The 26,083-nt window shown below is 37.8% G+C and overlaps 2 protein-coding genes across 5 annotated transcripts in view; one reads left to right on the top strand and one right to left on the bottom strand.

Moving 5' to 3' along the window:
* ECD (ecdysoneless cell cycle regulator) overlaps positions 1–26,083 on the bottom strand; it is a 90,110-nt gene that overhangs the window by 6,597 nt on the left and 57,430 nt on the right. The window contains exons 1-9 of one of the 2 annotated variants that reach the window (XM_030862582.2): positions 19,304–19,535; positions 17,869–18,086; positions 14,575–14,692; positions 12,332–12,419; positions 12,040–12,218; positions 10,903–11,095; positions 10,193–10,321; positions 7,587–7,715; positions 5,757–5,842 (exon numbers count right to left, since the gene is read on the bottom strand). In XM_030862582.2, the coding sequence (XP_030718442.1) occupies positions 5,757–5,842; positions 7,587–7,715; positions 10,193–10,321; positions 10,903–11,095; positions 12,040–12,218; positions 12,332–12,419; positions 14,575–14,692; positions 17,869–18,073 (1,127 nt within the window). In that variant the 5' untranslated portion in view covers positions 18,074–18,086; positions 19,304–19,535. Of the gene's footprint in view, positions 1–5,756; positions 5,843–7,586; positions 7,716–10,192; positions 10,322–10,902; positions 11,096–12,039; positions 12,219–12,331; positions 12,420–14,574; positions 14,693–17,868; positions 18,087–19,303; positions 19,536–26,083 lie in introns of those variants that run through there. The other variant, XM_060286234.2, reaches the window with a different exon arrangement.
* The window catches only part of FAM149B1 (family with sequence similarity 149 member B1), a 63,962-nt gene continuing 57,455 nt past the window's right edge, over positions 19,577–26,083 (top strand). The window contains exons 1-3 of one of the 3 annotated variants that reach the window (XM_030862583.2): positions 19,577–19,810; positions 24,015–24,119; positions 25,060–25,189. In XM_030862583.2, the coding sequence (XP_030718443.1) occupies positions 19,764–19,810; positions 24,015–24,119; positions 25,060–25,189 (282 nt within the window). In that variant the 5' untranslated portion in view covers positions 19,577–19,763. Of the gene's footprint in view, positions 19,811–24,014; positions 24,120–25,059; positions 25,190–26,083 lie in introns of those variants that run through there. The other 2 variants (XM_070043858.1, XM_060286235.2) reach the window with 2 other exon arrangements.

Raw genomic sequence — 26,083 nt, 5'->3', positions numbered from 1 at the left:
CCTGTGCGCCTAGAGCCCATGCTCCACAACAAGAGAAGCCACTGCAATGAGAAGCCCGCGCACTGCAACGAAGAGTAGACCCCGCTCGCTGCAACTAGAGAAAGCCTGCGCACAGCAACGAAGACCAAATGCAGCCAAAAAAAATAATAATAATAAATAAATATGTGAGGTGATGAATTTATTAATTAACTCGGTGGTGGGAATCTTTCCATAATGAATAGGTATATCAAATCACTACGATGACACTTTAAATATCTTATAATTTTGTAATTCTGTCAATTACACCTCAGTAAAGCTAAAAAAAAAAAAAAAAACCTGAAAGACTGCTTTGATTGAAATGGACGCTGGAGGCTCAGAGACCTGCCCATTCTGCCTTCCCCTTTGGATCTGCAGCAGGCTCCATGGAACACTATCATGAAGCTGATGATTTACTATCACTCTTTCGATTTATATATATCATATATACGAGGAAAAGAAAACCCAGAAGAAAATATGAACAAAAATTAATCTAACATGCATAAAGTATGAACAAAATTTAATCTGTCAGGGCTTCCCTGGTGGCCCAGTGGTTAAGAATCCGTCTGCCAATGCAGGGGACATGGGTCCGGGAAGATTCCACATGCCGCGGAGCAACTAAGCCTGTGCGCCACAACTACTGAGGCTGCACTCTAGAGTCCGCAAGTCACAACTACTGAGCCCGCGTGCCATGACTACTGAAGCCCGTGCGCCTAGAACCTGTGCTCCACAACAAGAGAAGCCACCGCAATGAGAAGCATGCGCACTGCAAGGAAGAGTAGCCCCCGCTTGCCGCCACTAGAGAAAGCCTGCGCGCAGCAGCAAAGACCCAATGCAGCCAAAAAATAAACAAAACAAAAATTAATCTATCATATATTAAATGCTAGGCTAGCACTTCAAATACATTTTCTTTATTATTAGATTGCTAGGCTAGCACTTCAAATACATTTTCTTTATTATTAGATTGACTTCCCCACCAGGGAAGTCCTCAAATACACTTTCACATTTAGCCTTCTACTTACTATTATGAGGAGGTAATAATCCTGTTTTACAAATGAGAAAACCAGAGCCCAGTGAATTTCTATAAGTTTTGCAAGGTCATTTAGTTGGACAGAGCAAAGGCTTGAAATCAAGTCTTCTGATACTATTTTGTGCTCCTCCTACTATAAACTGATAATGAAATACACACAGATTATTTACATGATGAGTGAGTTATTTTGTGATGGTGATGTGATTTGTTATATAAGTTCATGGAACCCTGTCTGAACTATTTATAATGGAGCAAATCAAGTTACATAATGGACTTGCATTCATTTAATAAACATTTGCACACCCTGCTAACTCATGTGGGTAACAGGAAACTATCCCTACTCCATAATATGTAAATATTACTAGGAGAGAGAAAAGAAATATACAAATAATCATAATAAATTACAAACATATAAAGTCACAGACGAATAGCAAATGCTATCAATACAAAGAATCATAGGAGGGATTCCCTGGTGGTGCAGTGGTTAAGAGTCCGCCAGCCAGTGAGGGGAACACAGGTTCGATCCCTGGCCCAGGAAGATCCCACATGCTGCGGAGCAACTAAGCCCATGCGCCACAACTACTGAGCCTGCGCTCTAGAGCCCGCAAGCCACAACTACTGAGCCTACGTGCCAATAACTACTGAGTCTGAGTGCTACAACTACTGAAGCCCACACGCCTAGAGCCTGTGCTCCACAACAAGAGAAGCCACGACAATGAGAAGCCCATGCACCGCAACGAAGAGTAGCCCCCACTTGCCACAACTAGAGAAAGCCCGTGCGCAGCAACGAAGACCCACCACAGCCAAAATTAAAAACAAATAAAAACAAACAAACAAAACAAGGGTCATAGGAGAAGGTAATTATTCACTGGGGTGGAGGCAGAGAAGTTTAAAAAAAAAAGAGAGAGATAATGGAAGAAGTTGAGTTAGGCCTTAAAGAATCAAGAGGATTCTGACAGGTAAGATAGGGTAGAGAAACTATGCAAGGGGATAAATGAGCATTTGTATAGAGGCAGGGAAGTGAGGAACATGTTCAGAGAGCAAATGGGGTTCAGTTTGGCTTAAGGGTGGAATCCGAGGCTGAATAGATGGGCTGGGATGACAGCATAGCAAGCGTGAAATGGCTAAGTTTAGACTCAATGAAATAAGGAGTGGGTGATCACTGATGGCTTCTTTGTTATTTTTAATTTTTGTTTTATGAGATTTAAATAATATAGACAAGTTGAAAAGGTAATACAATAAATGCCCATATCTCTACCACCCAGAATTATAATATTGTTATACTTATCTCTACTCTAATTATATGATTACATTTATACATTTAACATAAAAACCAAACTAGTAATATGTGCGTGTACTTACAAAAAAATATGATAGATAAAGTTAGTTTCCTTTGATGATCAACACTCCCAGTTCCAATCCATTTCTCTGCTACCCAAAGGTGATTGCTCTCACAAGAATCCTCCTGGGCCACTGAGTGTGTGTGTGAGACAGAGAGACAGAGAGATAGAGATCGAGACAGAGACAGAGAGAGTGTGTGTGTACTATTTGTTGTATTTACTGTTTTGTTCTCTTTACCTGAAATGTTATTCCCTCAAATACCTGTCTGCCTCATTCCCTCACTTCCCTAGATCTCTTCTGAAAGAAAAACTCCTTGGCCAACCTATCTAGAAGAGCAGCCCTTATATCTCTCCCCCCAAACGCTGCTTTTTCTTCAAAGTACTCATTACCATCTAACATCATATAATGGTTTACCGTCTTTCTCCTACACTAGTATATAAGCTCCATAAGGGCAGGGAGACTTTGGGTTCACTTGCTGCATTCCCAGTGCCTGGAATAGGGCCTGGCACATAGGAGATAATAAGTATTTATTGAGTGAATATAGATGCATGTATCTATACATAATACATGATATTTTGTGTATTTTTACAATTTATATGCATAGCACCCGTATTTTACAAATTTACAACTTGCTTTTTTCCCTCAACATTATGTTTCTGAAATCTATTCATTTAGACCAGTGGTTCTCAACTGGGGACAATCTGGCAATGTCTGGTGACATTTTTGGTTGTCACAATTGGTGGGGAGAGGGGAGCCAGTCCTACTGGAATTTACTGGGTAGAGGCCAGGGATGTTGCTTCACCTCATACTAATGCACAGGACAGTCCCCCACAGCAAAGAATTAAGTGGTCCAAAGTGTCAACAGTGTCAAGCTTGAGAAATCCTGAATTAGATTTATGGATATTTAGCTAATCTCTGATTAACTAATGGAAGTAGGCCATCATGTAAATACACTGCAATTCATTTATCTACTATTGATGGACACTTAGATTGTTTGTAATTTTTCACTATTACAATCTCTAATAATTTTTAGGAGACGGGAGTAACATGATTAAAGACGTACTTCAAGCAGATTCTCCTGGCTCTAACGGTTGAATTGGAAGAGAAGAGTCTCTAGAGGTTGAGAAACAAGTTTAGGTGTAGCCATAGTTCAAGAATTAAAGTAAGTAGAGTAGCTAGCTGGGCAGTAAGGAAAAAGAATGCAAGACACAAGATAATAGTAGACAGGATCTAAGGACTGGATCCAAGGAGAGAGAGGAGGTCTGGGTGATAAGGAGGATGGTGGTACTATTAAAAGACAGTAGGAAACAGTCTATGATATTAATTCAGCTAATAAAAAAGAACATTGGGAAGTAAAGAAGAGGTCTGGAGGGAGATGTGAGTTTGGTTTCAAACTGTTTAGAAGTTATCCTGGTTTGGTGAATGGGAGCCTCTCCTGCAACACTCATTAAAATGTTGGATATTTAAGCTATTTGCAATAAGTAAATTATGGTCCATTTGCTAAAATGCTGTGTGGTTATTTAAAACTATGCTTATCAAAACTTTTTAAGGTCATGGAAAATGTAAGATCGTAACGAGTAAAAATTATGAACAGGATACAAGATTTCTATATAGTATAAAAAATGTTTAAAAAATCAACCGGTTATGGGGAAAAAAATCCTGGAAGGCAGTAGATTGGAATAATAATAGTGGTTTACTCATGATATAAATTTTTTCCTTCTTACATCTTTCTGTATTTGCTGTAATGAATGAATATGTTACTTTTATAACAACAAAAAACTTTATTATATTTAAAAAGAACTACCCAACCATCAATCTATCTTATTTTGTGGGAGAAGCCCTAACTCTCCTACATGTGAGTCTCCCTCATTTCTTAACTTCTCTTCAACCTAAGACTATCAGGTAACACTTTTCAACAAGGGGAGTGGTCTCCTAGAGGAGACAGGGATCATCATAGGGGGAGATTCTCCTAACTATGAGGGCCACCTCCTTTACTTTCTTTCCCAAGTTTTCTTAAAGGATACCCTAAGAAGGCATCATCTTTTCCAATTACTGAGATAAAACTGACGGGAATGGGACAAAGGCACCCCTAGACACTTAAAAAAGAGTAAAGACTGCTGTAAAGTCATTACCACCTCACAGACACTGAGGTTGGAGTTCTCTCAGCATCAACTTTGCTTCATGCAGTCTTCAAAGAACATTTTATTACACAAATATGTGATGTTTGAGATGCTGGCAAAATGACTGGGGTTCAAAACCACATTGGTTTGACCAAAAAAAAAAAAAAAAAGCCCAATGACAAAACAAAAACCACACCCACACACAACTCAGGACCTTTTAAACCATAACATATACAAAGTTATTTCTTTCATGTTATTTAATACCTTTATTTCTTTCATGTTATTTAATAGCTTTAAGTATCTCAAATTCAATTTTGCAAACATAAACTGAACTTTTTCCAGTATTCAAATTCTGACCTTTGATTCTTCAGCTCAATAAGACCTTCTGCAGGAGCTCCAATTTCCTTGAGCCACACTGACTAGAAGTACCCTCAAGCGACAAGTCAGACAAATGTGATTTTCTTCTTTCAGTGATCCTATTCCCTCTGATTTTTGCCTGCTTTTGTTGTTTCCCACTGTCTTCAAATAATTGTTTTTTATATTCTGTCCAGGGTTTATCATTGTAATTAGCACAGGGTTATTCTGATATGTTACTCCACCATTACCAGAACTGAAACTCAATTTTATAAAATTTTAAAGGGGAGCCATTTCCTTCCAACCCTGTGTTCATTTCTTTCTTCCCCCAGAAAATGTATGGCAGGTTAGAATGAGATTTGATTTGGAAGGTGAACGCCTGCTTCATCCTGCGTTTCAGATCCACCTAAAAAAATCTAAACACAGCCCAGAACTCCCATAGGAATTAAGCACATGGCTCAATACTAGACTGCCTGAGTTTAAATCCTAGGTCTGTCACTTTATTAGCTGTGTAACCTTTGGCAAATTATTTAATCTCTCTTGGCCTCGGCTTCTGAGCTGTAAATAGGGAAAATAATAATTGTACCTATTTCATAGGGCTTTAAGGGGGATTAAACAAGTTAGTGGCCTATGCTTTGTAAGTACTCAATAAACGTTAGCCATTATATGATGATGATGATGATGATGATGATGACGGTGATGGTGGTGACAGCTGCCAGTGCCAGCAAACTTCTGTAACAACACTTCCTCTCCCTAACCCCTGCTCCTTCAGTAGTCATGAGCCTGGCCATTAACTGTTTAAATATGGAAACTCCAACATCTGCAACTATCTCAAGAGTAAGTAACTCCTTAACTTCTGGCAAGTAATCAATCTCTTCAGGTAGCGATAAACTCACCTTTCTGGCCGGTTTATGGAGAGTTGGAAGTAGTTCTTTGCCATTTCTAGCCTTTCCTGGTACTGAGCAGAACCTTTCATCAGTCCCTAAAAAAATAATAATGCCCATCAGAACATTATATATATGGTATCATTAAAATAACCTGCTCACCAGCAACTTTCAGGGAGGCAGTGTACGATATAATATATTGTTCAAAAATCATGAGGCCTGAGTCGTAGTCCCTGTTTTGTCACTGATGTACCTGTTTGGGCTCCAGTTTCTTCAAAAAAGGGACTAGGTTAAATGTAGTGGTCCCTCATCCTTTTCACCATTAAGGGCCTCTTTCCAATTTGGAAGGTTTTCTATCATTTTCTATTATTTAACTCATTATTAAGAAATAATTGATTAACTAGTAATTAATTTATAAAGCAAAGTACAAATTGAGCCAAAAAGTAGCATAATCCCACCTTAACTACCATTTCTATCTTTCACATGCATGTTTATGGTGGCATTCATACTTAATATTTTATATTCTTTAAAAAATATACTATAATATAAGCAGTTTTCCATACCACTACACAGTCTTTAAAATCATCATATTCTTAAGGACTTTTCTACTTCTTGGATGTTTCCTTAAAGTAGATGATTTATTTCTTTTAATTAATTAATTAATTTATTATTTATTTTTGGTTGCATTGGGTCTTTGTTGCTGCGCGGGCTTCTCATTGTGGTGGCCTCTCTTGTGGAGCATGGGCTCTAGGTGCGCGGGCTTGGTAGTTGTGGCTCATGGGATCTAGAGCACAGACTCAGTAGTTGTGGCACACCGGCTTAGTTGCTCCGTGGCATGTGGGATCCTCCCGGACCAGGACATAAACCCGTGTCCTCTGCATTGGTAAGTGGATTCTGAACCACTGTACCACCAGGGAAGCCCAAAGTAGATGATTTAAATTGAAGGTTCCAAGTTTGAACCTTTCTATAGTTCTTGGAATACACTATCAAATTACTTCCCAGTTAAGGTTCTAACTATTACGATGTTATCAGGAATGTATAGGTGTATTATTTTCACTATATTCTCAACAGCACTGAATATCATTCATATCCTTTTTACATATGTGAAAAACAGTCTTTATTATTATGTTAATATGGTTATCTTTACTACTTGTGAGAGTGAATTTTTTTTTCAGTACGCGGGCCTCTCACTGTTGTGGCCTCTCCCGTTGCGGAGCACAGGCTCCGGACGCGCAGGCTCAGCAGCCATGGCTCACGGGTCCAGCTGCTCCGCGGCATGTGGGATCTTCCCGGACCGGGGCACGAACCCGTGTTCCCTGCATCGGCAGGCGGACTCTCAACCACTGCGCCACCAGGAAAGCCCGAGAGTGAATATTTTAAGAGAAATTTAGTAGTTGTCTTTTTGCAATTTTTTTTTTTTTTTGGAGTATAGCTGCTTTACACTGCTGTGTCAGTTTCTGCTGTACAGCAAAGTGAATCAGCCATACGTATACACATATCCCCTCTTTTTTGGATTTCCTTCCCATTTAGGTCAGGTAAATTTTTAATCCATGTCTCTGCTAACTTTTCTATTTGGTGTCTTCATGTTTGCTTTACAGATTTGTGCAAGTTGTTCATCTGATACAAATAATAACTTTTATCACTTTATATAGATGTTATTATTTTTTCTAAAATATTGGAAACAGTTTATAGACACTCCCTCATTACCACCAAGCTAGAATGGTGCCTTTCAACTCTAGTTCCTACAATTATGTCACACATTAAATACGGACATAGAACTTTAATTCACTGGCTTGACTTACCCTGGATTGTCCAATTTAAAAAATGCATTGCAAGTCCTACCTTAAAGTAATCATTCTTTTTCAGACTTTCAAGGAAGCCAGCCCAGAGCGGTGAGGTAGTCACAAGAGATTTCTTGGCATCAGAAAAATGTGGGCTACATTTGGAGCATAAGATCTCAAATCCATGAGCCTAGATGGAAAAGATAGAATTTTTATTATTAGGTTAATTTCTTTCCATTTAACCACACTCAAGAACTAGGTGATTGGACACATGGGTATGTGGACATTTAAAACACTTTCTGAATTTTAGGAAAAAAAAATCTGACTTTATTTCCAAGTTTCTTAATCTCTACAGATTAAAAATTATAAAGGGGAAGCAAATAATACAAAACAAAGATTCTTATTCTCTTCAAAGAGATTTCTTTTCTCACTAATTAAAAAACTAGAAATTTAAACTTATTTCTTGTTTGCTTAAAAAAGGCTTGCGAGGCAGAAATAGAGACACAGATGTAGAGAAGAAATGTATGGACACCAAGGGGGGAAGTGGGGGGCGGGGGGTAAGTGGGGGGTGGTGGTGGGATGAATTGGGAGATTGGGATTGACATGTATACACTAATATGTTTAAAACAGATAACTAATAAGAACCTGCTGTATAAAAATAAAATAAAATTCACAGAAAAAAGGCTTGCAAAAGGTTTCTTGTCTAACAGAATTATAAATGAATTAAACATAGTCTCAGGCATAGTAAACGGAGGGAACCACTTCATTTTAAGAGTCCTTTGGCTAAAAAATATAATAAATGCACATGGCAAAATAATTCTAATGGGGGCTTCCCTGATCACTCTAGAGAAAACTGTCACCAATTCCTTACATATCCTTTCAGAAGTAATCTATGCACTCAAGCAGATATGTGTGTGTCTGCATATGTCCATCCTCCTACTCCATCCCTTTTATTACTAAATGGCAACATACACACTGCTCTGAACCCTGCTTTTCACTTAGTGATATACCTTAGAGATCATTTCATATGAGCATATATAAATTTATCCATCCCACTTCATGGACAGACCATAATTTATCCAACTACTCCTCTACTAACAGACATTTTGGTAGTTTCCAATCTTCTGCTACTATAAACAATGCTTTCATGAGTATCCTCGTACGTCTTTGTGCACAAGTAAAATATATGGAGGATAGATTTCTGGAAGTGAAAATGCTGAGAAGGGTTTGTGCATTTTAAATGTTATGGAAAGTGACAAACTGTTCTAAGAGACTGATTCAACTTATATTCCTATCGATAATGTTTGAGGGTACCTCTTTATGTATTTTTACAAACCCAGTATGTATTATCAAACTTATAGGTACTTGCCAATCAAATGGTGAAAAATACTATTTTGTAGCTTTAAACTGCATTTCTTTTATTATGAGCAAGTGTCAACATTTTTTATAAAAATCATTTGTATTTCCTTTTCTGTGTTAATGGTTTCTGATGATTTTTTGATTGATTAGTACTATTTTTTTATATTGAATTGTGGGAATGCTATATATTAGATAAATCAACTTTTGTCATTTACTAGTTTTTTTCCTCTTTGTCATTTAAACTGCAAATATAGGGCTTCCCTGGTGGTGCAGTGGTTAAGAATCTGTCTGCCAATGCAGGGGACACGGGTTTGAGCCCTGGTCCAGAAAGATCCCACATGCTGCAGAGCAAATAAGCCCGTGTGCCACGACTACTAAGCCTGGCTCTAGAGCCCGCAAGCCACAACTACTGAAGCCCACGCACCACAACTACTGAAGCCCGTATGCCACAACTACTGAAGCCCGTGTGCCACAACCACTGAAGCCTGCACACCTACAGCCCGCGCTCTGCAGCAAGAGAAGCCACCACGATGAGAAGTCCATGCACCGCAACGAACAGTAGCCCCTGCTCGCCACAACTAGAGAAAGCCTGCACACAGCAATGAAGACCCAACGCAGCCAAAAATAAAATAAATTTAAATAAATAGCAAATATATTTTACACTTTTACCAAGTTTACTATCTTTTGACTATATTTATGGTTTTTTCATACAGAAATGCTTTTTTTTTTTTTTTTTTTGCGGTACATGGGCCTCTCCCGTTGTGGAGCACAGGCTCCGGATGCGCAGGCTCAGCGGCCATAGCTCACGGGTCCAGTCACTCCGCAGCATGTGGGATCTTCCCGGACCGGGGCACGAACCCGTGTTCCCTATATCGGCAGGCGGACTCTCAACCACTGCGCCACCAGGGAAGCCCGCTTAATTTTTATATTATCCAATTTATCAATCTTTTCTTTCATAGTTTCTAGTTTCAAGTCGTGCTTAGAAAGGACTTTCCTACTCAGATTTTCAAAGTTTTCCTATGTTTTTCTTTCAAATTTTATGGTTTCATTTTTTTCATTTAAATATTTGGTCCAACTGGAATTTATTTTGGCATAGGCGTGAGGTAATCAACTTTAATTTTTCAGATAGCTTCACAGTTTTATCATCACTTACTGAAGAATCCACTTTTCCTTCTTATTTGAAATGCTACATTTTACTACATTCTCACATTAATAGGGTATATATCTAGATTTCTAAGCTCTGTCATTATTCTCTTAAGAGCCCTTTGACATAAAGGAAGAAAATAAAATTTTCTGGTTTAACATTACCAACTTCATGCCCAATTCGTGGGCTCGGTATTGGGGATGAGATGGAGGAGGCAGCCTGTATCCACTCCGCAGGTCTGGCACAAACCTTTGTTGCACCAACTGTGCATATAGACATTTAGTGAAAGTGACCTGGACATTGGGGCACAAAATATGTGAGTCTTTTCCTGAAATTAAAAATTTGAATATAATTTCATAGTTAATAATAACTTCATAGTAACTTCATTTATGAGCTTCATATTCATATAAATGCAAAGAAGATCCAACCTATTTACTGCCTATATTTTTTAGTAACAGCTTTACGGAGATATAATTCATATACCCATAAAATTTACCTTCACTTGTCTGTATTTAGTTATCACTAAGGTAATTCAAATCATTAGTTACATTACACAGCAATTTTGGTGGGTGGATGATATAGAATAATTCTTAATTCTCTGGAAGAAATGAAATGTTTTATTGTTAAGAGGATGTAACTACTCAAATAGGGAAAATATGGTCAGAAATAGCTAGGGAACATTGAAATACAAAATAAGGAGTCAGGTCTCTTACAATCTTCCTCCCCTGGATAGGAGAAAAGAAAAAATTTAAAAATGTATATTAACTTGCTATGAGGAAACAGAATATTTCCAATTTTTTTCTAGTGAACAATTAAATAATGTTCCATTTTATTTCCAGTGAGAGAAACTAAATGACCAAGAGAACTAGCTTACCGAAGTCATTATTCGTGTTTCAGGCAAGAATGTCTTGAATATACGACAGGCTCGCAGGTCAATGGGGTCCCGCAGGTAAAATGCCTGGACTCCTGCAGCCACCAATCTGGGGCGCTGCTTTAGCACTGCTACAATGCCAGCTGGAAGGAAGCAGTGTGCTTGATGAAGGGAGGCTTTAATTTTTTCTGGGTATCTGTGACAGGTAACATAATTATTTTTATTTTATGACATGTAAACATCCAGGATTCTTATACCATTTACTTCCCCCTTAACATTTTATCTTGTCTTGGTTCACCAAGAGTGAGATGGAAAAAGTGACAAGAGAGGTGAAGATAAAGATACTGTAGGGAATTCCCTGGCAGTCCAGTGGTTAGGATTTGGCACTTTCACTGCCAGCGGCCCAGGATCAATCCCTAGTCGTGGAACTAAGATCCTGCAAGCTGCGCGGCCAAAAAAATTAATTAATTAAAAAAAAAGATACTGTATATACTAAAGACTACAAGAAGGAAGAGAGACAGAAAAAGCGGGAAGAAATGGAAAATAAAGAAAAGGGATTAAGGTGGCCCAATAAAAAATAAAATCAGAATTTATTCTCCTAAAAAATGGTACAAAGTGTACTGAAGCGAAGCTAAAAGAAATGTTTAATACTGTTAAGACCTGAATGGTGCTAAACATTTAATAGGCACTCATATTTGAATGGCTGAATTAGTATGTTATTAGACTAAGGTATTCTCTTCTGAATAGAGCCTAAGGTGCTCCACCTAGGTCAAAGAATCCCATATATACTCCAAGAACCACAGAAAAAGCCTGAACACAATTGTGCTCACTTAGGTTTCCATTTCTAAAGGTCTGAAAATTTCTATCTATGGATCTACATAATACTTAGCCATAATATCTAAGGTAAATAAATGCAAAACTATTGGGCCTATGACACTTTTAAATGGAAATTAAAAGATACATCTGTTTCCTGATTTTAAAACACGTAAGTTTAATTTGTTGGTCAATTTCACGAACGATGAAGACAGCATGAAAATTAGCATTAATTTAGGTGAAAGAAATTCCAGATTCAACAGAAGACTTGAGCGACATGAAATCAAAAGGCTCCTTAACTAGCAGTGAAAGTGTTATTTTTCTTACCCTCTGATGCGTCTATTCACAGCAGCTCGTATAGATTCTGAAGCCAAAATTTTTTCTGGGTGTGTTGAGATTATATTCAGTGCTTGTGAGATTGTTTGGAGTGTGGTCGGTAACCAGGATACTGCTCCAGGTTTCTTTGGTGCAGGAATAATGCACAACTCCCCATGATGGAAAAACACCTGCAAAATGATGTTTTAATTTTCATACCAGGCAGTGACAAACTCTCAGTGCATATGAAAATGTTGCAACATGATTTCACCTCTGTAGATTTTCCAAACTTGGATATACTTACCCTATTGGCACTATTATCAGGATCCAACCATTTAGGGAGAAAGTCAGCAGCTTCTATTAACAAGAATTCACCGTCATTGTCTTCAATCCTAATGCAAAAGAATTTCTAACTTTATATTCAAAAAAGCACATATTTGCTAATAATCAAACAAATTTGTTCTAATACATTTTCTCCTTCATCTTAGTAAATATATGAGTATGTATCATGTGTAGATTTCTATAATTAAGCAAAATGTTTAAGATACCACTAAGCACTGAAGGAGACTCTAAGATTGTAAGGAGGAATTCCTTAGGTGAGGGTGACAAGGAGAGAAAAATAAGTACATAAATAAATAACAATAGAAAAAAATATGGAAAATATATAAAGTACTATGGGGTTTCAAAAGAAAAAAAATCACGTATAGCCAAGATTAGGAAAACCTTTATGGAGGAGGTATTACTGGACCTTGAAAGATAATTTTGTTTTGCCTCATTTGCATGACTTTTAAAAAATTTAAATTTCTGAATAGATAATACAGTCACATGGTTAAAACTTTAAAAAAATACATAAAAAGTTATACAATGAAAAAGTCTCCTTCCTGCTTTTGTATCTATATGCACAACCCCTCCACCATTGTTATTTCTTGTTTATCCTTCTAGAGTTTGCTTATGTGTAATCCAGCCAATAGGAATATAAATTCTTTCTTCTCTTGTTGCACAAAAGGTAGCATATCATATATACTGTTCTAGATTTTTTTTAACTTTTAATGGGTGGAGATAACAATATACGGAGAAAAGGAGAGATGTTCTTGGGAGAGAGAAGAGCATAAGCAAAATCATGGAGGTAGCAAAGTTAAGGTAGATATTTGAAGAATGACAATGAGTAAAGAACAAGACTAGAAAAGCACAGTTATATAATTTTGTGAAGAGCTTTAAATGTTGGCAGAATCAATGAGAATGAGTTGAATTTTATAGACAAAATGAATGAAAGGTTTTAGAGTAGCGTAGTAAAATGGTTCGAGCTCTACTTTAGGAATATTAATCTGGCAGAGACATACAGGAAAAACGTCTTCCTTTTTCTAATTTTTTAAAAAACTCCGACAAGACAGTAGATGCCTATTAAAGAGCTTTAGGGGCCTAGTGTGTAGGTATGAACCATCGTTACATGTATAAAAATCAGAATCAGCACATGAAAGGTATTGCCCCCTTCTTATTATCCTAGTAAAGATAGAAACTACGATTTTTGTGTCTGTTCATTTAAAATTCTATCATTCATTAAAAAATTATTGCTATGTATTTGTAGGTATGGTAACAGTAGTGTTTGTTATCTCTTAGATTTACATCCTGAAGTATTTAAAAATCAAATGGCATAATACTGGAGATCTGCTTTAAAATAATCTTGCTATGTGATGGGGGAGTGGGGAAGGAAGTAAATGAAATAAGAATCACCAGGAGTTGATAATTACTGAAGCTGGGTGATGGGTACATGAAGGTACCCATCTCTCTACTTTTATGTATGCCCGAAATTTTGATATAATAACAAGTTTCCAAAATTGTTGTTCTTTTTTCCTTCTTGTTCTGCTGGGGAAAAGACTGGGTGGATAGAAGACCAGAATTTGGGGGCCGATGAGGAAAACTAGGACATATGTTAAATGGGTGGAGCGCCCTCTGCTGGCAAAACTTGGGAATTACATATAATTATCCATTCCTATTTTTAAAACTGAATTAGAATGCACTATCGTCTACTTTGCTTCCTGTCCATAAAATTGCACACTAATTTATCTTTAAATTTCTTCTGTATATGATTTCTCATAAAATATAGCTATAGTCTAATAGAGGAAGACACAGTAAAGAAATCTGTGAAATATGCATATCTGAGATGAATTTCTTTTTTTTAAAGACACAAGAAATTTGACGGTGATTACTTTTGGGAAGTCAGAGCAGTACACCCTTTTGTATTGTTTGAATTTTATTTACCATGTGTATTTGTTCTTTCATAACAAGAAGAAAAAGAGAAAATCTAAAATAAGGAGGTTTTGTTTGAAATTTTTTTGAAGTTGAACTCTCAAATGATTCTTTAATTCTTCTTCAAGAAAAGGAAGTCACAAGAGAAAAGGAAGAAAATACAGAAGTCACGTTTAAAATCTACATCCCAAGTTTGTACAATTTCCACCAGACTACAGAAAAAAATACTACTAAATGGATAAAAATGTAGTCATTTTCAATAATAGAATTCCTTTAGAATTATTAATAAAGCTATAATACCTTGCTACTAACTCTGGAAATTCCTTTGTAATTTGCTTTACTATATAAACAATAAACCATTCATCCTCAATGTTATCTCCAAACTTTGTCATGCCAAATATATGAGCAGGAACACCTCCTAAAAACAAGAGAAAAGCAATCATATAACCAAATAAACATACCAGTGCAAATAAAAGTACAAGTAATCATTCAATTAAACAAACATTTATTGACTGGCTATGCTCCAGGTACTATACTGGGAGCTGGGGTTGCAATCCTGAACAAGATACAAGAAGCTTATTCTTGAGGAGCTTAGGGTCTAGACAACAGGAGATAGACAACCAAGCATCACAAAACAAGATGATGAACAGAGGTATACACTGAGGGCTATGTGAGCATAAATATGTGATATCGGAGCTACACTCATCTGGAGGAATGACCAGAAGTAGGCTTCCAGAAAGAGAGAACATGTGCATGTGCAAAAACACAGAGGCATGACAGACAATAGCATGGTTCTGGGAATATCAGCAGAAATTTTCAAACAAGTGCATTATCCAAAAATATGTAGAACTTAAACAAGACACTCAGACAGCCAATGGGTCAAAGAAGAAATCACAAGGGAAATTAGACAATATCTTGAGACAAATGAAAACAAAAACACAACATGCCACAAAGATGCGATGCAGTGAAAGCAGTGCTAAGAGGAAGTTTATAGTTATAAAAGATGTCAAATCAACAACCTAACTTTATACCTTAAGAAACTAGAAAAAGAAGAAAAAACTAAACTCAAAGCTAAAGGAAGGAAATAACGAAGATTAGAGCAGAGATAAATGAAATAGAGAATAGAAAAAATATTTTAAAAATCAATTAAACAGAGTCGGTTTGTTTAAAAGATCAACAAAATTGACAAAACTTTAGTTAGATTAACTAAGAAAAAAGAGAAAAGACTCAAATAACTAAAATCAGAAATGAAAGAGGGGATATTACAACCTATGCCACAGAAATAAAGAGGACTGTAAGAGAATACCTATGAACAATTGTACATCAGCAAACTGGATAACTTAGAAGAAATGCATAAATTCCTGGAAACACACAAATTATCAAGACTGGATTGTGCAGAAATAGAAAATCTGAACAGATCTATAACTAGTAAGGAAATTGAATTAGTAATCAGAAACTTCTGCACAAAGAAAAGCCCAGGACTAGATGACTTCACTGGAGAATTCTACCACACATTTAAAGAAGAATTAACATCAATCCTCCTCAAACTCTTACCAAAAAACTGAAGAGGAGGAAACATTCCCAAACTCATTTTATGAGGCCAGCATTACCCTAATACTAAAGTCAGACAAAGGCAATACAAGAAAACTACAGACCAATACCCCTGATGAATAATGATGCAGAAATCCTCAACAAAACACTAGCAAACTGAATTCAACAACACATTGAAAGGATTGTACACCATGACCCAGTGGGATTTATTCCTGGAATGTAAGGATGATTTGACACAAGAAAACCAACCAATGTAATATACCATATTAACAGAATGAAGGTCAAACAAGTGTAGTGCGGAGTGTCTCAAGAGCTACCACGGCAAAAAGAATCCCCAAACAGGTGGGAAGAGCTGCCCAACCAACTCTTCTCCCTACTCCAGATTTCCCAAGTTTCATCAAGTATAGAAGCTCCAGTTAGGGTGTCTATTTTTATCTACCTTACATATTAAACTTCAATTTGAATTTCATCCAGAAGCAATGAGGAACTCCTGAAGGATGTTAGGCAGGAGAGTGACATGATCAAATTTGTGTTTTACAAAGGTAACTGGCAACAGGGTCAGGAACTGCAGACACTGGAACCAGAGAGGTTAGTTAGGTGGCTACTGTAGTCTTCCAGATGAAGAGATCAAGGGGGCCTAGACTGTAGCCAAACAGATGTAGAGAGGGGTCATATTTTAGGAGTAATCACACTAGGATTTAGTGCCTGACTGAACATGGTGAAGTGAGGAGTTGAGGATGATTCTGAATTACTAACAAGCTTGATAACTAGGTGGCTAGCAATCCCATTAAGCAAGACAAGAAAACACTGTGTAAAAATGATTGATTTACTAGAAAAAAGGTAGGGAATTGGTTTTGGCTGTGCTAATGGGACAGTGTTCTTGCCAATAAATATCACGTGTTTCAGTGAATAGGTGTTTAATAAAATTAACGTTTTGCATTTGGCAACTGCTAGCCAAAAGGAAACAGATAAGCACTAAATTGAGAGCCAGAATGATGGTATCACAAGATGCCACGCTCCTGATCTGAAATAAGACCCCACAGAAGTCACTGCATGAGTAGAGCCTTGGTCACCTATCCATGATTCATTTTAGTAAAGTTATAAGAAATGACAGGACAAAGTACCATATTTGGCCAGAGGTCAGATCTCAAGCACTGACAATACAGGGAAGCAGTGAAGGAACCTCAAAATGCTTCCAAGTGGCAAATAATGGTCATTTAGCTCAATTATTTCTCTTTATAAGCCAAGCAGAGCCACTCTTAGATCCTTACCAAAACAACTATGTGAAAGGCAGCCTAGTAAACATACTATCAAGACTGAGGAATACAGAATAACAGCTAAAAGAACTATGGTTAAGGAAGCCAGATGCCTGAACCTGTTTAGTATAGGTACCTAGATACATTATGGCATAGTAATTAAAGTTCAAAAGAAGAGCCATGGCTTAATAATGTTGAATATATATTAGTACCTAAGATAATGAGTATTAGAAAGCATCCATCAACATGAATTAAAAAAAATTTTTTTTTAAGTTCAAGGGCTTAACTGAATAGAGGCAAACACCATAAAAAGCTCAGGATATAAATCTCCTGACAGGGTTTCCCTGGTGGTGCAGTGGTTAAGAATCCGCCTGCCAATGCAGGGGACACGGGTTCAACTCCTGATCTGGGAAGATCCCACATGCCGTGGAGCAACTAACCCTGTGTGCCACAACTACTGAGCTTGCACTCCAGAGCCCACAAGCCACAACTACTGAGCCCACATGCCACAGCTACCGAAGCCCACGCACCTAGAGCCCGTGCTCCCCAACGAGAAGCCACCGCAATGAGAAGCCCGCACACCTCAATGAACAGTAGCCCCCGCTCGCTGCAACTAGAGAAAGCCCACACACAGCAACAAAGACCCAACACAGCCAAAAATAAATTAATTAATTAATTTAAAAAAATCTCCTAACACTGAATGAACTATGGACTATTACACATCACTGTTGTCAGAATGACATTAAAAGTCACACATATCAAAGCAAAATAAGCAAAAGAGCCTTACCTTTCCCAGGTTTATATTTGAGATTGAAAGGCTGATTCTGCCAGATATAGGGGACCAGCATAGGTGCAAACTGGGTCATTATCTTCTCAATGTACTTTTGAAGAATCTCTCTGTGTTCTTCTGGGTCCCTTGGTTCATCTGGTATCAGGAACAGGTGGTATTCTACAGTGTCTTCCACTGTAGCAAACTTCATATGTTCCTCCATTCTTCTTTGAAAGCTACATTTAAAGTTTCAATAATATAAACCATATAGAATAATGTAGAAGTAATATCCCATTCCCTGAACTATGCTAGGCAATTCCATTAATGTTGTTTCCCAAAATTCAGTTATCCACATACCATCATCATGATTTTTGCCTATACCAACTATAATAACATTTATTTAACATACTTTTAATGACATTGTTATACTTACGATTACATTAAAGGAACTTTTGATATAATACAATAAATGGAAATCCAATACCACATTCCCAAATTAATAAGTATGTAAGAATAAAATAAAAACTGTTTACCCTTGCACTAGCAGTGGTGTGTATAACACACTTTTAGAAACACTGAAATAACATCTTTTGAAACACTATCACAAGTCCCAGTTCTACCAGTAGTCCCAGTTGTGTTATTCTGGGCATTTCACTTTCTTCCTGGGGCTTTTTCCTTAATTGTAGAATAAGGCTGTTACTGTATCGTCTCTATAATCCGTACCTCGTTTAAATTTCTATTATTTAAATTTTCTGAAAAGCAAACTCCCTTACTCTGCAGAATTAAATCTCTCCCGTTGTATGGCATAGAGGAATTCAAAACTACAAAACATTCATGCCCTATCATTTCACCCCCAAATAATCTGCCCATGGCTCTTAATTCTACAACTATCTATCCTAAATTTTCCCCCTTCTCAGGTCTCAAAGGGTATAGCTCTGGCATATTAGGAGGTGGTAAATAACTATTTTCTAAGGGTTCCCCTTACAAAGAAAAGTACTAGCTCACTATTGCTTCCAGGTGAGGCTTGGTAAAGGAAGACACTGTTTTGGATTATCCACTTTACGGCTGCAATTCGATTTTTAGACTTGTTTTTCTAACGGAGTAGTAAAACGAGGTCGAGAGGAACTTGCATCTTCTATCCAGACACTCATTCGCTACTTTCTGTCCAAATCATCATTTGGCCTTTTAACCCTGGTAGACAGATGCTAACTACCCACCCGAGGACTATAAGGGGCTTTGAGATCACTCAGGCTAACTCCACACTGTACATATGAGAAAACACTAGAAGGGGCTTTGAGATCACTCAGGCTAATTCCACACTGTACATATGAGAAAACCGGGAGCACAGCAAGAGAAGCAACCAAGCAGCAGAGGCCTGACTTGGGAGTCTAGAGCTTTTTACTCAGACTAGGCGCTCTCCTTCATCCAACAAAATGAAGCCAATTCCGCTTACGGTTCTAGGGCCTGGGCCTCTCCGGCAAGTCTCTGCTGTGGCACCTTTCCTCAGCCGCCTCTCCTATCACGTGAGCTGGTCAGGAGCTGCCAGTAGCAGCCAAAGCCTGGCTCAGACTGGGTCCACACGCTCCTCTGGGACCAGAAGACAGCAGAAACTCTGAAAGTCAGAAACCGGCTCAGCCTCGGAACCCCGGGCGTCGCCCCTGTTGCGCATCGGCGAGAGCATTAGGTGGGTGCCCGTGTGCCTTCGTCACTTCCGGCTCCACGGGGAAGCAAGGAGGGCGGAAGACTAGGGAGGTGGGGATCCTGTGGGAGTGACGGCCCGGAGTCTAAGAGACGGGGCGTGACGGGGCCGGAAGGTGGCGGGAGGGAGCCGAACCGGAGCCGGCGGGAGGGCCAGGCCAGAGGCCCCCAACCTGGCTTGCCCGCCCCGGCCGCGGCTGAGGAGGAAGAGGAGGATGATCTCCAGATACACTCGGAAGGCGGTGCCACAGAACTTGGAGCTGTGAGTGGACTGCGCAGCCACCCCAGACCGAGGCGGGCCGCAGGCGCTTTGCGGACCCTCCCTGACCAGTCCCTTGCTCCTTTTTCCTTTCCCAGGGCGAGGGAAAGAAAATTTTCTTCGGAATTCTCTCCTCCCAGCCTTGCCGGACGTTGCCCCTTCTACCTCCATCTCCAGCTAAGGGCGTGTTACCTGTGCTGTCCCAGGACTTGGCCCTCTTGGGTTGCACTTCTTGAGCTCGGGGACTGGGTTTCCTAAGGCATTTTGTAGTTTCCGCAGTGCTTCGTGCCCCAGTGTCAATGACCATTGACAACTCGTGAAGCTATTAATAGCTGAGTGCTACAATGAAGTTGAATACGTCCAGTGCCAAGCACAGTGCAAAGCTGCTTACATGCATGCATTAGCTCACTTAATCGTGTCAATAAGGAGAGCAGATAGGAACTATTATTTTGCCCTTTCTACAGATAAAGATCCCAGACTTAAAGACTGTAGCATGCCAAAGATCACACAGCTAGAGGGTGGTGGTGGAGCTGAAGTACGAACCTGTTGTCAATCTGTTTTTGAAGCTTGTGGTCATAACCATTACACATACTGCCTCTGCACCTCTGCAATTTAGTGTCAGAATCCTTAAGGATCAGTTTTGCTTTTGAGACTTTAGACAGCAAATATTTCCCGCTTAAAGACCCACCTCCCACCCCTAGTGAAGTGTTATAATGTAGGAAGTAATGATAATGTCATTCATTTATTAATGCTTTACACTTTCAAAAAGATTTTCACATTTTGATTCTCTTAACAACTCTGTAAGATGGGTATGATTATCTTTAGTTTTTCAGCAGATGAAAATATCAGAAAGGTACACATCTTAAGATTATATAACCAATAGGTTTTGAGCTTGGGTTTTTCAACCCCAAATACCAATATTTTTCCTCCACTAAACTATGTAATTTTAGCAACCATACATTTATTAATTAAATATTAACTATACAGGGCAATTAACAGGCATGGTATCTTCAGTCACATCTGGGTTTCTGTTTAGACTCTTCTGTAGCCTTGTTAATTTTAGGCAAATTACTAAATCTTTGAGCCTTCATTTCTGTAATATAGGAATAAGACCTTATCTAAAAGCATATCTAAAGTGATGGCATAGGGCTTGACACATAGTAGGTCCTCAGTAAATGGTAATTTCCTTGTCCCTTCCCATCTTTGCTTGGTACAATAGCCATACAAACAAAATCAGTCTATGATCTTTCCTTGCCTTTCAGAAGCTTATTATCTACTAAATAATAGGGTAGGACACAGAAGCAGTTCAGTTAATAGGCTTTTTTAGCAAATAGGAAGAAGAAAGTCATTTACCAATAAAGGGAACAGGGCTTAGGCAAAAATCTGCTTTTATAATTAATTCTGACCATTCTGAGAGTGAAAAAAATATCATTTATGGAAAAAATTGTTGATAGCACTTATTGGGCCAGAATTATTGACCCAGTATGGTTATGTTACTTGTTCTCTATTGTTGACTTGATACTCCATAAAGATAACTCTCCCAAAAGATGATTCTCTAGAAGTGTCAGAATAACGTGAATAATGATGATAATGAAGATTATATGCATCTAAATAACAGTGTATATATATATATATATATATATATATATTTTTTTTTTTTTTTTTCTCAGTACACGGGCCTCTCACTGTTGTGGCCTCTCCTGTTGCGGAGCACAGGCTCCGGACACGCAGGCTCAGCGGCCATGGCTCACGGGCCCAGCCGCTTCGCGGCATGTGGGATCTTCCCTGACCAGGGCACGAACCCGTGTCCCCTGCATCGGCAGGCGGACTCTCAACTACTGCGCCACCAGGGAAGCCCTAACTAACAGTATATTAAAAGTAATTTTTACTTTAGGTGTTATAATGATAATTTGCTTTGAAGAAGTAATTTTAGTTTTCTCCCTAATAGTTCCAAATTATAGATATTGAAAACAGGTTGGGATAAAATATACAGCTTAACATTTTAAAAATGGTAAATCTCAAGCATAAATGTATAGTGAATAATATAATGACCTACCCGTCACCTACATTAAACAGTTATCAAAATTTTAATATATTTGCTTCATCTTTCATCTATATATTTTTTTCAGCCTGTCTGTCATCTGTGAAATAAGGAAGGAAAACCCCAGACACTATCATTTCACCCCATATACTTCATTATGCATTTCTAAAAATTATACACATTTTCTTATGTAACCACAAAGCTATGATCAAATTTAATATTTCTTTGGTATTATCTAATTGTCACTTGATAACCAAATTTCTCTGACAGACTAAAATATGTTTTAAGTTTCTATTTCATAGCTGGAATCCACATTTCTGATCCCCGCCACTGTCTCAAAGACAAGCTTTTGGTTGTAAAATCACTGAATGAGAGAAGTACAAATAGCTCTACACAAATCCATGCCCACCATTTGAGAAATAGTTTAAAGTACAAGCTCTGCTGACTAGGTCTTTATATACAAAAATGGTACAATTTACTAAAATCTCAAACTATTCATTTGCTCTGAGAAGCCTCAAACAAACTACTTGGATTTGAATCCTGGCTCCATTACTTACTAGCCATATGACCTTAAGCAGGTTACTTAATCCCTCTGTGCCTCACTTTCCTTTCCTGTGAAACAAGAGTATTAGATTTATAATATACATTTGCATATTAAAAGCCCTGGGAAGACCTCTTGTAAAGAAACCTGTGTAACTTTGTTTAACCTATCATGTTATTTGACTACAGAATTTTGTGGGGAAGGAAAGTCTATTGTGGATGATTAAGACTGGAACATATAATAATTGACCCCATAGTTTATTCTAATGCACATGTTGAACTCTCTAGAACAGTACTGTCCTATAGAAATATAATACAAAACACATATATAATTTAAATTTTTCAGGTAGTCACATTAAAAAAATAGTAGAAACAGGTGAAATTAACTTTTTTACCTTTTTATTTTGAAATAATTATGGACTCACAGGAAGTTACAAAAATAGTACAAAGTCCCATGAACCCTTCACCCAGATTCCCCCAATGATGACAATTTACGTAACTATCATATAATTTCAAAGCCAGGAAACTGACATTGGTACAGTACTGTTAACTAGACTATAAACCTTATTCAGTTTTCATCAGTTTTTATATCCACTCCTTTGTATATATGTATATATAGTTCTATGCAATTTGGTCTCATTTATTGATATATGTAACTACCAATACAATAGAGATACAGAGCTGTTCCATCACCACCAGGAAACATCCTTATATATGCCTTTACAGTCACATCCATTCCTTTCTTCACACCCTGGAACCACTAATCTTTTTTCCACCTCTATAGTTTTGTCATTTGTGAATGTAATATAAATGGAATCATATAGTATGTGTAACCTTTTGAGATTGGCTTTTTTCACAAAGTATGATGCCCTTGAAATCCATCCAAGTTGTTGCATGTATCAGTTCACTCCTTTTTTATGCTAAATCATATTCCATTGTGTAGATATACCAAAGTTTAACTATTCAGCTGTCAAAGAACATTTCAGTTGTTCCAACCTTTTTCAATTATAAATAAAGCTGCTGTGAACGTTTGTGTACAGATTTTTGTGTGAACATAAATTTTCATTTCTCTGGGATCAATGCCCAAGAGTGCAATGGCTAGGTCTCATGATAAACACATGTGTTTAGTTTTATAAGAAACTGAAATTATTCCAGAGTGGCTGCACCATTTTACATTCCTACCAGCAATGTATGAGAAATCCAGTTTCTCCATATCCTTATCTGCGTTTAGTGTTATCACCATATTTTATCTTAGCTGTTCTAATAGGTATGTGGTTATACCTTATTATATTTTCAATTTGCAGTGAAATTAATTTTAAGAATATATTTTGTTTAACCCAAATATATCCAGAATATTATCATTTTAAAATGTAATCAAGATAAAATAATTAATGATACATTGTACATTCTTGTTGTACTAAGACTTCGAAATCCTATGTGTTTTACACTTAAAGTGCATCTCATTTCCAACTGACCACATTTTAACTGCTAGTGATTAATGGCTACTGTATTGTACAGTGCAGTTCCAGAACAGCAAGAAGTAGGTGACGAACTTGTAGATCAAGTTACTGAAAAGTATATATTTTTTCTTTACAGGAAATATAACTTTGTTTTTCTCTTTCACAGGAAAGGAATAACAAAACATCCTCCTAATCATCATCCCCTTCCAGAGCAGCTGGATGCAATTTCCTCTACCAATGACAGCCATGAAAACGACATAAGTTCCCAAAGGTAATAACAAAAATTGTACTTGTTTGCTTATTGCACTTGATAATGGCAAAAGTTTTGTTTTTTTGCCTTAGGATTGGTATCAAGCCTTGTACTAATGAAAGAAAACAAGAATTTTTATCACACTTTTTCAATACCATTCAACTTTCATTCTGGAACAGCTAATGGAAACACACTTATTTTTATAACCTTTGAAAAGCAGTATTATGAAGTAGTTAAAAACAGAGACTCAGGAGGAACCCAAACAGATCTGATTTTTAATCCTGGTTTTGTCATCTATTAGCTGAATAACAGTGGGCAAGTTACTTACCTGGTAATAGTATCTCTTAAAGGGTGTTCTGAATATAAATGAGATAAAATACAGTAAATGCTGAGTAAATATTAGCTGCAGTTATTATTTTAAGAAATAGAGGATACGGTAACTTCACAGAGGGTTCTGAGAAGCAATGTGGTATCATAGAATAATTACAGTCATAAAACCTAGTTTCAACACCTAGTACTAAATCTCAGATTCTTTGTCTTAAAAAAGGGGTTGAGTTCTGCATCACCAGGTTGTTGTGAGGATAAAATGGGGTTAATATCTGTGAAAGTGCTTGGTAAACTACAAGTGCCATACAAGTTCACATACTATTCTATGTGAATTCCTAGACGTTTCTGAAATGTCTTTAGTTCTCAAGGGTAGATATTATAAGTGGAATGTTAAAGTATTCATTGTAAACTAAGACTAGAATTATTTAGAATGGCTGCCATCAATTCTGTAGGAATTAGATCCGACTTTACTATGATGCTTACATTTCAAGTCCTTCATTTATTTTTACCTCTGTGGATATATTTCTACACATGCTTATCACCTAATAGATTGCTGAGTAGTTAATGCTGCAGAAACTTGAGGAAATATAAGAATTTTTCTGTTTTCTCTTCTCCTTCCAAATTGTGCATTTAGTGAGTCTGACATCACACAAGAATCACCTTTTACATCAGCTGACACTGGGAATTCAAGGTCTGCTTTTCCAAGTTATACAGGCACAGGGATCTCTACTGAAGGCAGCTCGGACTTCTCCTGGGGATATGGTGTGAGTTTTATGTTATTGGTCTGATGGATTGCTTGGGAGACTGTTCTGGAAGTTAGCATTTGTCAGTTTGGTCAGTATATTTCATGCCTTCCCTCTCCTACACTGTTTATTTTTAACTTTAGTTTATTTTATTTGGCCGTGCCGCGTGGCGTGCGGGACCTTAGTTCCCCAACCAGGGATCAAACCTATGCCCCCTGCAGTGGAAGCCCGAAGTCTTAACCACTGGACCACCAGGGAAGTCCCTCCTATATTGTTTATTTACTCTTTAAAATAGCTGTAAAGAAGCATCAGCTTCACCCTCTTTCAGTATTGCTCTGTTTTATGGATGTAGTAGTTGATCCTTAGAGATGCTTAGTGTTTGGCTTAAACACTTGCACGTTGGTATGGATCTGAGCTCTGGATCTACTCCTTCTGCTGTGCTCAGTCCACTAGTGTCTCTCTCCACTACTAATATTACCTTGTTGTTTAAAATGTTTTTGAAAGTTTATTACCAAGCCATATAGACTGGGAAAATGTTTATATTACTAAATGAGAAAAAGCACGTTAAAAATAAATGTATAGGGCTTCCCTGGTGGCGCAGTGGTTGAGAGTCCGCCTGCCGAGGCAGGGGACATGGGTTCGTGCCCCGGTCTGGGAAGATCCCACATGCCCTGGAGCGGCTAGGCCCGTGAGCCATGGCCGCTGAGCCTGCGCGTCCGGAGCCTGTGCTCCGCAACGGGAGAGGCCACAACAGTGAGAGGCCCGCTTACCACAAAAAATAAATAAATAAATAAATAAATAAATGTATAGTGTAGTTCTAATTCTATTTTACAGATATTTTTGCTTATATATACTAGAAAAAAAGACTAAAGATATTTACCTAAAATGTTACTCCTTTATTAATTGGGTGTTGAG

This window comes from Globicephala melas, chromosome 16 (assembly GCF_963455315.2).
Source record: "Globicephala melas chromosome 16, mGloMel1.2, whole genome shotgun sequence".
In the NCBI taxonomy this organism is placed as follows: domain Eukaryota; kingdom Metazoa; phylum Chordata; class Mammalia; order Artiodactyla; family Delphinidae; genus Globicephala; species Globicephala melas.
The sequence above is the reverse complement of the archived record's forward strand: the minus strand, read 5'-3'. Positions and strand labels throughout refer to the sequence as shown.